The following is a 15172-nucleotide window of genomic DNA, read 5'->3' on the forward strand; positions in this document are numbered from 1 at the left end:
TCCACTATTACAAACACCACCCTCACTTACAAACACCACCCACACTTACAAACACCACCCACACCTGTGAACACCACTCACACTTACAAACACCACCCATATATGTATACATATATACATATGTATGTGTGTGTATATATGTATGTATGAATGTGTATGTGTGTGTGTGAATGTGTATGTATGTGTGTGTATGTGTGTATGTGTGTGTATATATGTATCTATGAATGTGTATGTGTGTAGGAATGTGTATGTATGTGTGTATGTATGTGTGTATGTCTGTGTATATGTGTGTGTGTATGAATGTGTATGTGTGTATGTGTGTGTAAGTATGTATGAATGTGTGTGTATGCGTGTATGTGTATATATGTGTGTATATGTGTATGTGTGTGTGTATGTGTGTGTGTATGCCCTGGTGGTCCCCCTTTTCAAGAAGGGGGACCGCACAGACTGTAACAACTACAGGGGCATCTCACTCCTCAGTGTGCCGGGAAAGGTCCTGGCAAGGATTATTCAACATCGCCTTGCCAGGCACGCTGAGGAGAGGCTTGCGGAGCCCCAATGCGGTTTCAGGAAAGGGCGGTCCTGCACAGATGCCATATTTTCTGTCCGTCTGCTACAGCAGAGGTGTAGGGAATTCCAACAAGACCTACATCTCTGCTTTATTGACCTGGTCAAGGCCTATGATACCATCAGTAGGCCTGGGCTCTGGGTCGTTCTTCGTGCTTTTGGAGTACCTGACCCTCTGCTCACGATCATTAAGGACCTTCATGATGGTGAGCGGGCCCGGGTAAAACTACGTGGCCGGGAGTCAGAGCCATTCCCTGTACACCTTGGGGTGCGACAGGGATGTCCTCTGGCTCCCACATTATTTAACATCTATTTTGACCACGTAGTTCGTGAAGCCTTCAATAGCTGTACCGGGGGAATCTCCATATGGTACAGATATAATGGGAGGCTAATCGATGCCCGGGTGCGGTCAAGGGATGGCTCCCTATTACTCAACCACGTTATGTATGCTGATGATTTGGTAATAGCTGCTCAGTCAGAGGAGGAGTTGGAGACGCTGCTGCTGAGACAGGAGCGTGCCACTAAGAGGTGGGGCCTTACCATCAGCCCCACCAAAACTAAGCACCTGCCTGGGTATTTTGTACCATCGGACACTCCACCCCCACAACTCCCAATCGGTGATGGGGCAGTTGTGGAGAGAGTGGAGAGTTTCCCATACCTGGGCAGTGTGCTTATGACTGGCTCCAGTTTAACAGCAGAGGTCTCACTCCGAATCAGTCGAGCGGCAATATATTTTCATCGGTTGCGTAACGCTGTGTGGAAGCTACCTGGTCTGTCGCTCCGCACTAAGCTTCAGGTCTTCTCGGCCACGGTCATTCCCTCCCTTCTCTACGCTTGCGAAACGTGGACCCCCCTAATGGAATATCTTCGCTGGTTAGAAACATTTAGACTGGCCTGCCTACGATCCATCCTGGGTTTAACCAGACTGGATTGTGTGAGGAGCTCACAAATCCTTGAAAGATCTGGGCAGGGTCCCATCGGTGAGCTCCTTCGGTAGGCAAGGCTGCGATGGCTGGGTCATGTAGCCCGCATGCCCAGCCACCGCATGCCGAAACAGCTTTTGTTTGGCCGGATTGAGGGGGCTAAGCGGGCGCGGCACGGGCTAGAGAAGAGATGGAGTGATGTGGTACAGGAGGACGTGGAGCTGAGTGGACTTGCCGATGACTGGTACCAGCGGTGTCAAGATCGGCCTCTGTGGAGGAGGCTCGTGAAGGATGCTACTGGGCAGTTGGAGGCAGTCGCCCTCCAACAACAACGGAGGACGGAGGAGCGACGCTCAGAACAACGAGCGGAGCGCCGGGTGGCTAAAGCACAGCAGGTTGGCACAGTAGGGGGCACAGGTGGTGCATCTGCCAGTCATCTCAGTCAGTCGACCCGTGGCACCTGGGTCTGCCCCGTGACCTCCTGCCAGCGGGCGTTCGACACTTCACGTGGCCTCACGGTGCACATAGCCTGGCACAAGCGTCGTGGTGACGTCACCGCCACTTAGTGGCGAATGGCGGTTGTTGTTGTGTATGTATGTATGAATTTGTGTGCGTGTAGACGAGGCAAGCTGGACCGAGCGGGAGGCAGCCTCCGCCTATCACCAGGTGGAGTGCGCTGACCGCCAGCTCCACGTTAATCCGCCCCAAATCACCCAAAGGTAAGAACGAGAGAGGAGCAGGAGAATCATCAAAGTCTAAGAATGATGGCAGCTCAGATCAAAGCAGCTCAACCAAGTGGGCTGATATCATCGTCATCATCATCATCGCCGTCATCATCGTCGTCATCATCATCATCGTCGTCATCATCATTGTCGCTGTCACGTGGAAATGCATAGCAGCAGCCAAATAACACTTGGATACAAGCGTGGTGATGTTGATTCCTCTAAATGTTGAGCGGGGAGATACTCACAGAGACACCCATAGATACACTGACAACCATAGACAGAGACACCCATAGACACACAGAGACACTCATAGACACCCACATACACCCATAGACACTCATAGACACACAGAGACACACAGATACACCCGTAGACACACAGAGACCCACAGAGACACCCAGACCCAAAAAGAAGTTTAACTTTCGTAGATGCAACCTGTACCGCCACGTGGGTCTACATTAGCGTTGAAGGGTTCCCGACGACTCGGAGGTTTAGGGGCTTTCGCCGTAAGTTTACTCGAAGCTTATTACAGTACACGAGGGTGTAACAACTTCCCCAGGGGTCCCGGGCTACGTCCCACTAGCCCCCCCGTCACAGCCGGCTGCCCCGTGCTGCCTCCTCTGCGTCCGACCGTGGGTTCAGCCAACCTGGCCGACCGAGGAGCGCGGTCACCTCCAGCCCTGTACGCTGTGCTATCCCCTACTCCTACCCTCTTGCCCCTGGCTCCCCCCGTTCCACCCTACTCCGAGCCCTGGCTCCAGCAACGACCCCGCCTACGTCACGGGGTTCCCCTTTTTATACCAAGGGGAGACGTGACGTCATGGAGCCGCCCGGCGCGCATGACGTCACGTTTCGTGACGCCATCGCGCCGGACGGCACACCTGACGACACGTTTCCATTTGACTCCTCTGCATTAGTAAAGGTCTCTGGTGAGTCTCTGTGAGTCTCTGTGGGTGTCAGTGGGTCTCTGTGGCTCTCTGTGGGTCTCTATGAGTCTCTGTGGGTCTCTGTGGGTCTCAATGAGTCTCTGTGGGTCTCTTTGAGTCTGTAGAAAAATGCGTTTAGAGCATTTGTCTGCCACGTGATGATAACGATGATGATGATGACGATGATGACGACGGTGATGATGACGACGATGATGATGACACCAGCCACTTTGGGGGGGGGGGGGGCATAGCGCGGTTTGTGTATACAAAACAAGTTGATAGCTTCAGTTGTTGTGGCTGATGTTGTTGTTGTTGTCACGTGTGCAGCGATCCAGCGTATCTTCAAGACTTCCCTGACGAAGCGCCAGAAGCTGGAGCTCGCCGCTATGGACGCGGTTTGGTTTTTTACTTTGGACGAGGGGGAGGAGGAAAGCCGAGGGGGCGTGGCCAATGGAGGATATGACGACGACGATAACAACTACATCCTTGTGAGACTCACACACACAGTCACACAGACACACACATACACAGACACACACACACAGACACACACAACTACATCCTTGTGAGACTCACACACACAGACACACAGACACACACGCACACACAGACACACACAGACACACACACACAGACACACACAGACACACACAGACACACACATACACACAGACACACACAGACACATACAGACACTCACACAGCCACACACACAAACACAGACACACACAGACACACACAGACACATACACACAGACACAGACACACACAGACACACACAGACACAGACACACACACACAGACACACACACACAGACACACACACAGACACACACAGACACACACAGACACAGACACACACCGACACACACAGACACACACACAACTACATCCCTGTGAGACTCACACACAAGACAAAGACAAAGATCCCCTATATAGCCTTCACAGACTGTAGGGGCAAGTGCTGTTAGCGAGCACCTATGAAGGCCAGAACGTTACACGAGGGGGTGGGTGGCCAGCACCACGCCCGACCGCCTTTGTCTCCCCAGTGGCGATGTTTACACACCGCACCAGCTACTCATTTGAGGCTGAGTCGACCTAGGGGAGGCCCGGGACCGGTTCAGATAATCGTCACTGTTGGTGTTGGCCGTGAGTGGGAATCGAACCCCGGGTCGCCAGGTTGATAACGCAGCGTAACGCTAACCGCTGCACCACCACTCCCCACACACACAGACACACACAGACCCCCAATTTGACCTTCACCCTGATGCTTTCCGTGACCTCCCCGTGACCCCACTTTGACCTTCACCCTGACCACTCCGCGTGACCTCCCTCGTGACCCCTGCAAGGTCCAGAACGAGCACTTCTACTACCGCTTCGAGCTGAACGAGACGATTGGGCATGGCGGACAGGGCGTGGTGGTGCAGTGTCTGGACCACAAGACTCGGACAATGGTGGCGCTCAAGATCCTCGCCTCGCCCTCCAAGTGAGTGGGCCCTGGTGCAGCGGTGCAGTCAACAGCAGCAGCAGCAGCACCAACAACAACAACAACAACGATGTCAACAACAACAATGGGCCAACTATGGGACTGCTGTTGTCACTGTGAGCTAACACTCACAGTGACAACAATAACAAACTATGGCTGAAACATCCTTTACTTGACTCGCTCGAGCACCCACCACCATCACGACCACTGCCACCCCCATCACCACCACCACTGCCACCACCATCACCACCATCACACTACCACCACCCCTCTCTCGCTACCACCACCATCACGACCACTGCCACCACCATCACCACCACCATCACACTACCACCACCACCATCACACTACCACCACCATCACGACCACTGCCACCACCCCTCTCTCACTACCACCACCACACTACCACCATCACACTACCACCACCACCATCACAACAACAACAACCGCCATTCGCCACTAAGTGGCGGTGACGTCACCACGACGCTTGTGCCAGGCTATGTGCACCCTGAGGCCACGTGAAGTGTCGAACGCCCGCTGGCAGGAGGTCACGGGGCAGACCCAGGTGCCACGGGTGGACTGACTGAGATGACTGGCTGATGCACCACCTTTGCCCCCTACTGTGCCAACCTGCTGTGCTTTAGCCACCCGGCACTCCGCTCGTTATTCTGAGTGTCGCTCCTCCGCCCTCCGTTGTTGTTGGAGGGCGACTACCTCCAACTGCCCAGTAGCGTCCTTCACGAGCCTCCTCCACAGAGGCCGATCTTGACACCGCTGGTACCAGTCATTGGCAAGTCCACTCAGCTCCACGTCCTCCTGTACCACATCACTCCATCTCTTCTCTAGCCCGTGCCGCGCCCGCCTAGCCCCCTCAATCCGGCCGAACAAAAGCTGTTTCGGCATGCGGTGGCTGGGCATGCGGGCTACATGACCCAGCCATCGCAGCCTTCCCCGCCGGAGGAGCTCACCGATGGGACCTTGCCCAGATCTTTCAAGGATTTGTGAGCTCCTCACACAATCCAGTCTGGTTAAACCCAGGATGGATCGTAGGCAGGTCAGCCTAAATGTTTCTAACCGGCGAAGATGTTCCATTAGGGGTTCCACGTTTCGCAAGCATAGAGAAGGGAGGGAATGACCGTGGCTGAGAAGACCTGAAGCTTAGTGCGGAGCGACAGACCAGGTAGCTTCCTCACAGCGTTACGCAACCGATGAAAATATATTGCCGCTCGACTGATTCGGAGAGAGACCTCTGCTGTTAAACTGGAGCCAGTCATAAGCACACTGCCCAGGTATGGGAAACTCTCCACTCTCTCCACAACTGCCCCATCACCGATTGAGAGTTGTGGGGGTGGAGTGTCCGATGGCACAAAAATACCCAGGCAGGTGCTAGTTTTGGTGGGGCTGATGGTAAGGCCCCACCTCTTAGTGGCACGCTCCTGTCTCAGCAGCAGCGTCTCCAACTCCTCCTCTGAATGAGCAGCTATTACCAAATCATCAGCATACATAACGTGGTTGAGCTATAGGGAGCCATCCCTTGACCGCACCCGGGCGTCGATCAGCCTCCCATTATATCTGTACTATATGGAGATTCCCCCGGTACAGCTATTGCAGGCTTCACGAACTACGTGGTCAAAATAGATGTTAAATAATGGGGGAGCCAGAGGACATCCCTGTCGCACCCCAAGGTTAACAGGGAATGGCTCTGACTCCCGGCCACGTAGTTTTACCCGGGCCCGCTCACCATCATGAAGGTCCTTAATGATCGTGAGCAGAGCGTCAGGTACTCCAAAAGCACGAAGAACAACCCAGAGCCCAGGCCTACTGATGGTATCATAGGCCTTGACCAGGTCAATAAAGCAGAGATGTAGGTCTTGTTGGAATTCCCTACACCTCTGCTGTAGCAGACGGACAGAAAATATGGCATCTGTGCAGGACCGCCCTTTCCTGAAACCACATTGGGACTCCGCAAGCCTCTCCTCAGCGTGCCTGGCAAGGCGATGTTGAATAATCCTTGCCAGGACCTTTCCCGGCACACTGAGGAGTGAGATGCCCCTGTAGTTGTTACAGTCTGTGCGGTCCCACTTCTTAAAAAGGGGGACCACCAGGGCATCCTTCCAATCCTGCGGAACCCGTCCAGTGGTCCAGACTGTTGTTATGATGTCATATAGGGCAGTCTGTGCACAAACGCCGCCCTCCCTCAGCATTTCGCTTGGGAGATCATCTCTGCCCGCTGCCTTTCCTCGTCTCAGACTTCGGATTGCCTTCAGTACTTCCTCAACAGATGGCACCTCAGCCAGCCACTCACAGGGGGTGACTTCTTCCAATATTTGAGGCACCGCAGTCTCAGCAGGGTCATCCTCACTTTGTGCCACAATGTTTTCCTGGCTGAGGGATTTTCCCTCCCCCAGGACCTCACAGAAATGCTCAGCAAATCTGCAAACCTGTTCCTGGGGGTTGGAGATTGGGTCACCGTTTTTTCCCCTAATGATGGTAATAGGTGTGGCGCTGCAGATTACTTTTTTGATGGAGTTAAATAGAGATTTGTGATCACGGGCCACTGAGGCAGACTCCATCTCCTCAGCAACCCGCGACCACCACCCATCCTTGCAGCGCCTCACGGCTCTCCGAACCTCCGAGTGAAGGCTGCGGTAAGCCTCCTCATTCTCTGACGTGGGATTCTGTAGCCGATGACAGTGGGCCTGTCGCTTTTTCTCAACCATCCTGAACACCTCCTCTGTCAGCCAGGGTCTCTGGGGAGGTCTGGACCGCGTACCCAAAGCAGCCATTGCAGCTGCATGAGTCACAGTCCTAAACCTCGCCCATTTATCCTCGACATCAGGAGGAGTCAGGGACGATGCCAATCCCAGCCGCAAGCGATGATGAAATTCTCGCTTGCAACTTTCATCAGATAACTGAGACCAGGCCACTTTAGGTTGGAATGGGGTCCTGGGTGAATACCCACCATCGGAGTGGAAGAATGGCAGGCGCATCTTACAGATGACTAGTCGATGGTCAGGGGGCAGATCAGCTCCACGGTAGGTCCTGGTGTCAAGGACATGGGCTCGCATCCGCTTGTCCGTCACTATGTAGTCCAGCAGATGTTCTTGCTTGGACCCGGCATGCATCCATGATGTTGTGTGGATGCGCCGATGCCGGAACAGCGTGTTGGTAATTACAAGCCCATGGGCTGCACAACAATCTAGCAGCCTCCTACCGTTGTTATTGAGCTGATCTGGCCCCTGCCCTCCAATCACTCCAGACCAGGTGCCAGTATCATGACCAACTCGGGCATTGAATTCACCCAGCATGATGACTCTATCCCGAGGGGCCACTTTAGCCAGCACCTGCAACAGGAGGTCATAGAAGGCATCTGACTCATCGGCTTTGCCTGCATCCCTCCACGGATGTTCATCTTCAATGGGGGCATAAGTAACGACGACCACCATTCCTCGCCTCCGGTTGATGGGAAGGCGAGCCCAAAGTAGCCTGGGACTTACAGCTTCCCACACCTCACCGCCACGCTCCCACGCCCCCTTCATTCTTTTGTTCAAAAGAAGAGCCACACCCTGTTGTTTGGCAGTCTGCTGCCCCGAGTAGAGGACTGTCCACCCCTCATGGTGGCAGGAGCCAGAGCCGGTCCACCGGACCTCCTGAATGCCACAGAGATCCAGGCGGTACCGGTCCAGCTCCCGACAGAGGAGTGGCAGCCTCTCCTCCGCAGTGAGCGTTCGAGCATTCCACGTGGCCACCCGTAATGACTTTTCGTTGTTTCTGGAGGAGCCCCGAGGGTAGATATTCAATCTCCTGGCTCCGCCAATTGGGGTTTGGCCAGGAGACGTCATAGATGCCTGGCCCCCCGGGGCCTCCGGCACAAGCTTATTAGTTACATATTTCAGTTTAACTCGTGGTTTAGTGGTAATTAATTGAAGGTGGAGGGGTTACCAGCCCCTCGCACCCGTCCAGAGCCCCCGTTTAGCCCCTGTGGTGGACACATATGCCATGAGGGGAGGAGCCAATCAAAATTGGACCTCTCCCCACAGCACTCTCCACGACAGAGTTGCCCGTCCGGCACCGCACGGAGGTAGGGGGTTGTTTTGCCGGACCACCATCACACTACCACCACCACCACCACCATCATCACCATCACACTACCACCACCATCACCATCACACTACCACCACCACCACCCCCACACTACCACCACCATCACGACTACTACCACCACCACCCCCACACCACCACCACCCTTCCCCACCATCACCACCATCCCTCCTCTACGTTATGTCTAAACTCTCTGTCTCTCTGTCTCTGTGTCTCTCTCTGTGCACTCGCTCACTCGCGCGCAGCTCCATGCAAGAGGAGAACCAGCTGAGGGAGATGCAGATGTCCATGGAGCTGCAGAGCCACCGTAGCGACGTGGACTTCAACGTTGCCAGAGTCCTGGAGACTTTCTCCTTCCGAGGACATAAATGCCTTGTCATGGAGCTGTTGAGGTACGAACAGCACCAGCACCAGCACCACTCACTCACTCACCATCACCACTACCGCCATCACCACCACTCACTTACCATCACGACTACCACCATCATCACCGCTACCACCACGACTCACTCACTCACCATCACCACTACCACCAGCACCACCACTCACTCACTCACTCACCATCACCACTACCACCAACACCACCACCACTCACTCACTCATTCACCATCACCACTACCACCAGCACCACCACTCACTCACCATCACTACTACCACCATCACCACCATCACCACCACCACCACCACCACCTACTCACTCACCACCACTCACTCACTCACTCACCACTACCACCACCACTCACTCACCCACCATCACCACCACTCACCATCACCACTACCACCATCACCACCCACTCACCACCACCACACCACCACCCACAGAGACCCACAGAGAGGGGCATCGCTGACGCCTCTGTCTCCCCGTCACAGCACGAACCTCCATTGGCTGCTCAGAGACATGGGGCAGGGGCACATCGACGAGGACATCGCGAGGGCCTACACCAGGGGCATCCTCCGCTTCCTCGCCTATGCCAAGTCCCGGGGCATCGTCCACGGGGACATAAAGCTGGTGAGCGGAGGGCAGGCTGGGGGCGCGGACGCTCGCTTCGACGCTCGGCACTCTGACAGATGTAGATGAAACTGGTCCTCCACGTTCTGTAGATGTAGATGCCACTGGTCCTTCACGTTCTGTAGATGTAGATGCCACTGGTCCTTCACGTTCTCCAGATGTAGATGCCACTGGTTCTTCACGCTCTGTAGATGTAGATGCCACTGGTCCTTCACGTTCTGTAGATGTAGATGCCACTGGTCCTTCACGTTCTGTAGATGTAGATGCCACTGGTCCTTCACGTTCTGTAGATGTAGATGCCACTGGTTCTTCACGTTCTGTAGACGCAGATGCCACTGTTCTTCACATTCTGTAGTTGTAGATGTCACTGGTTCTTCACGTTCTGTAGATGTAGATGCCACTGGTTCTTCACTTTCTGTTGATGTAGATGCCACTGGTTCTTCACTTTCTGTAGATGTAGATGCCACTGGTTCTTCACGTTCTGTAGATGTAGATGCCACTGGTCCTTCACATTCTGGAGACGAATATGCCATTGCTTCTTCACGTTCTGCAGATGTAGATGTCACTGGTTACAGATGTAGATACCACTGGTTCTTCACGTTCTGGAGATATAGATGTCACTGGTTTTTCGCGTTCTGTAGATGTAGATGCCACTGGTCCTTCACATTCTGTAGATGTAGATGCCACTGGTTCGTCACGTTCGAAAGATGTAGATGCCACTGGTTCTTCACATTCTGCAGATGTAGATGCCACTGGTCCTTCACGTTCTGTAGACGAAGATGCCACTGGTTCTTCACGTTCTGTAGATTTAGATGCCACTGGTTTTTCACGTTCTGCAGATGTATATGCCACTGGTTCTTCACGTTATGTAGATGAAGATGCCACTGGTTCTTCACGTTCTGTAGATGTAGACGCCACTGGTTCATCACGTTCTACAGATGTAGATGCCACTGGTTCTTCATGTTCTGTAGATTTAGATGCCACTGCTTCTTCACATTCTGTAGATGTAGAAGCCACTGGTTCGTCACTTTCTGTAGACGCAGATGCCACTGGTTCTTCACATTCTGTAGACGCAGATGCCACTGGTCCTTCACGTTCTGTAGACGTAGATGCCACTGGTTCTTCACTTTCTGTAGATGTAGATGCCACTGGTTCTTCACTTTCTGTAGATGTAGATGCCACTGGTTCTTCACGTTCTTTAGATGTAGATGCCACTGGTCCTTCACATTCTGTAGACGAATATGCCATTGATTCTTCACGTTCTGCAGATGTAGATGTCACAGGTTCATCAAGTTCTACAGATGTAGATGCCACTGGTTCTTCACGTTCTGGAGATATAGATGTCACTGGTTTTTCGCGTTCTGTAGATGTAGATGCCACTGGTCCTTCACATTCTGTAGACGTCGATGCCACTGGTTCTTCACGTTCTTTAAATGTAGATGTCACTGGTTCTTCACATTCTGTAGTTGTAGATGTCACTGGTTCTTCACGTTCTGTAGATGTAGATGCCACTGGTTCTTCACTTTCTGTTGATGTAGATGCCACTGGTTCTTCACGTTCTGTAGATGTAGATGCCACTGGTCCTTCACATTCTGGAGACGAATATGCCATTGCTTCTTCACGTTCTGCAGATGTAGATGTCACTGGTTACAGATGTAGATGCCACTGGTTCTTCACGTTCTGGAGATATAGATGTCACTGGTTTTTCGCGTTCTGTAGATGTAGATGCCACTGGTCCTTCACGTTCTCCAGATGTAGATGCCACTGGTTCTTCACGCTCTGTAGATGTAGATGCCACTGGTCCTTCACGTTCTGTAGATGTAGATGCCACTGGTCCTTCACGTTCTGTAGATGTAGATGCCACTGGTCCTTCACGTTCTGTAGATGTAGATGCCACTGGTTCTTCACGTTCTGTAGACGCAGATGCCACTGTTCTTCACATTCTGTAGTTGTAGATGTCACTGGTTCTTCACGTTCTGTAGATGTAGATGCCACTGGTTCTTCACTTTCTGTTGATGTAGATGCCACTGGTTCTTCACTTTCTGTAGATGTAGATGCCACTGGTTCTTCACGTTCTGTAGATGTAGATGCCACTGGTCCTTCACATTCTGGAGACTAATATGCCATTGCTTCTTCACGTTCTGCAGATGTAGATGTCACTGGTTACAGATGTAGATGCCACTGGTTCTTCACGTTCTGGAGATATAGATGTCACTGGTTTTTCGCGTTCTGTAGATGTAGATGCCACTGGTCCTTCACATTTTGTAGATGTAGATGCCACTGGTTCGTCACGTTCGAAAGATGTAGATGCCACTGGTTCTTCACATTCTGCAGATGTAGATGCCACTGGTCCTTCACGTTCTGTAGACGAAGATGCCACTGGTTCTTCACGTTCTGTAGATTTAGATGCCACTGGTTTTTCACGTTCTGCAGATGTATATGCCACTGGTTCTTCACGTTATGTAGATGAAGATGCCACTGGTTCTTCACGTTCTGTAGATGTAGACGCCACTGGTTCATCACGTTCTACAGATGTAGATGCCACTGGTTCTTCATGTTCTGTAGATTTAGATGCCACTGCTTCTTCACATTCTGTAGATGTAGAAGCCACTGGTTCGTCACTTTCTGTAGACGCAGATGCCACTGGTTCTTCACATTCTGTAGACGCAGATGCCACTGGTCCTTCACGTTCTGTAGACGTAGATGCCACTGGTTCTTCACTTTCTGTAGATGTAGATGCCACTGGTTCTTCACTTTCTGTAGATGTAGATGCCACTGGTTCTTCACGTTCTTTAGATGTAGATGCCACTGGTCCTTCACATTCTGTAGACGAATATGCCATTGATTCTTCACGTTCTGCAGATGTAGATGTCACAGGTTCATCAAGTTCTACAGATGTAGATGCCACTGGTTCTTCACGTTCTGGAGATATAGATGTCACTGGTTTTTCGCGTTCTGTAGATGTAGATGCCACTGGTCCTTCACATTCTGTAGACGTCGATGCCACTGGTTCTTCACGTTCTTTAAATGTAGATGTCACTGGTTCTTCACATTCTGTAGTTGTAGATGTCACTGGTTCTTCACGTTCTGTAGATGTAGATGCCACTGGTTCTTCACTTTCTGTTGATGTAGATGCCACTGGTTCTTCACTTTCTGTAGATGTAGATGCCACTGGTTCTTCACGTTCTGTAGATGTAGATGCCACTGGTCCTTCACATTCTGGAGACGAATATGCCATTGCTTCTTCACGTTCTGCAGATGTAGATGTCACTGGTTACAGATGTAGATGCCACTGGTTCTTCACGTTCTGGAGATATAGATGTCACTGGTTTTTCGCGTTCTGTAGATGTAGATGCCACTGGTCCTTCACATTCTGTAGATGTAGATGCCACTGGTTCGTCACGTTCGAAAGATGTAGATGCCACTGGTTCTTCACATTCTGCAGATGTAGATGCCACTGGTCCTTCACGTTCTGTAGACGAAGATGCCACTGGTTCTTCACGTTCTGTAGATTTAGATGCCACTGGTTTTTCACGTTCTGCAGATGTATATGCCACTGGTTCTTCACGTTATGTAGATGAAGATGCCACTGGTTCTTCACGTTCTGTAGATGTAGACGCCACTGGTTCATCACGTTCTACAGATGTAGATGCCACTGGTTCTTCATGTTCTGTAGATTTAGATGCCACTGCTTCTTCACATTCTGTAGATGTAGAAGCCACTGGTTCGTCACTTTCTGTAGACGCCAATGCCACTGGTTCTTCACATTCTGTAGACGCCGATGCCACTGGTCCTTCACGTTCTGTAGACGTAGATGCCACTGGTTCTTCACTTTCTGTAGATGTAGATGCCACTGGTTCTTCACTTTCTGTAGATGTAGATGCCACTGGTTCTTCACGTTCTTTAGATGTAGATGCCACTGGTCCTTCACATTCTGTAGACGAATATGCCATTGATTCTTCACGTTCTGCAGATGTAGATGTCACAGGTTCATCAAGTTCTACAGATGTAGATGCCACTGGTTCTTCACGTTCTGGAGATATAGATGTCACTGGTTTTTCGCGTTCTGTAGATGTAGATGCCACTGGTCCTTCACATTCTGTAGACGTCGATGCCACTGGTTCTTCACGTTCTTTAAATGTAGATGTCACTGGTTCTTCACGTTCTGTAGATGTAGACGCCACTGGTTCTTCACGTTCTGGAGATGTAGATACCACTGGTTCTTCACGTTTTGCAGATGTAGATGCCACTGGTTCGTCACGTTTTACAGATGTAGATGCTACTGGTTCTTCACGTTATGCAGATGTAGATGCCACTGGTTCTTCCCGTTCTGTAGATGTAGATGCCACTGGTTATTCACGTTCTGTAGATGTAGATGCCACTGGTTCGTCACGTTATACAGATGTAGATGCCACTGGTTCTTCACGTTCTGCAGATGTAGATGCCACTGGTTCTTCACGTTCTGTAGATGTAGATGTCACTGGTTCTTCACGTTTTGCAGATGTAGATGCCACTGGTTCGTCACGTTTTACAGATGTAGATGCCACTGGTTCTTCACGTTCTGCAGATGTAGATGCCACTGGTTCTTCAAGTTCTGTAGATGTAGATGCCACTGGTTATTCACGTTCTGTAGACGAAGATGCCACTGGTTCTTTACGTTCTGTAGATGGAGATGCCACTGGTTTTTCACGTTCTGCAGATGTATATGCCACTGGTTCTTCACGTTATGTAGATGAAGATGCCACTGGTTATTCACGTTCTGTAGATGTAAATGCCACTGGTTCATCACGTTCTACAGATGTAGATGCCACTGGTTATTCACGTTCTGTAGATTTAAATGCCACTGCTTCTTCACATTCTGTAGATGTAAAAGCCACTGGTTCGTCACATTCTGTAGACGCAGATGCCACTAGTCCTTCACGTTCTGTAGACGTAGATGCCACTGGTTCTACACTTTCTGTAGACGTAGATGCCACTGGTCCTTCACATTCTGTAGTTGTAGATGCCACTGGTCCTTCACATTCTGTAGACGAATATGCCACTGGTTCTTCACGTTCTGTAGATGTCACTGGTTCGTCAAGTTCTACAGATGTAGATGCCACTGGTTCTTCACGTTCTGGAGATATAGATGTCACTGGTTTTTCGTGTTCTGTAGAAGTAGATGCCACTGGTCCTTCACATTCTGTAGACGTAGATGCCACTGGTTCTTCACGTTCTTTAGATGTAGATGTCACTGGTTCTTCACGTTCTGTAGATGTAGACGCCACTGGTTCTTCACGTTCTGTAGATGTAGATGCCACGGGTCCCTCACGTTCCGTAGATGTAGATGCCACTGGTTCTTCACGTTCTTCAGATGTGGATGCCACTGGTTCTCCAAGTTCTGTAGATGTAGATGCCACTGGTTATTCACGTTCTGCAGATGTAGATGCCAACGG

General features: G+C 51.3%; 1 protein-coding gene across 1 annotated transcript in view; it reads left to right on the plus strand.

Annotated features, from left to right (window-relative positions):
• The window catches only part of LOC142922528 (dual specificity tyrosine-phosphorylation-regulated kinase 2-like), a 70008-nt gene that overhangs the window by 1710 nt on the left and 53126 nt on the right, over positions 1–15172 (plus strand). The window contains exons 3-7 of the mRNA XM_076063327.1: positions 2110–2209; positions 3469–3629; positions 4491–4627; positions 8974–9120; positions 9599–9737. Coding sequence (XP_075919442.1) covers positions 2110–2209; positions 3469–3629; positions 4491–4627; positions 8974–9120; positions 9599–9737 — 684 coding nt within the window. The remainder of the gene's footprint in view (positions 1–2109; positions 2210–3468; positions 3630–4490; positions 4628–8973; positions 9121–9598; positions 9738–15172) is intronic.

The sequence above is a fragment of the Petromyzon marinus genome, unplaced genomic scaffold (assembly GCF_048934315.1).
Source record: "Petromyzon marinus isolate PM22_M1 ecotype Great Lakes invasive population unplaced genomic scaffold, UKy_Petmar_22M1.pri1.0 PM_Scaffold_1, whole genome shotgun sequence".
Classification (NCBI taxonomy): domain Eukaryota; kingdom Metazoa; phylum Chordata; class Hyperoartia; order Petromyzontiformes; family Petromyzontidae; genus Petromyzon; species Petromyzon marinus.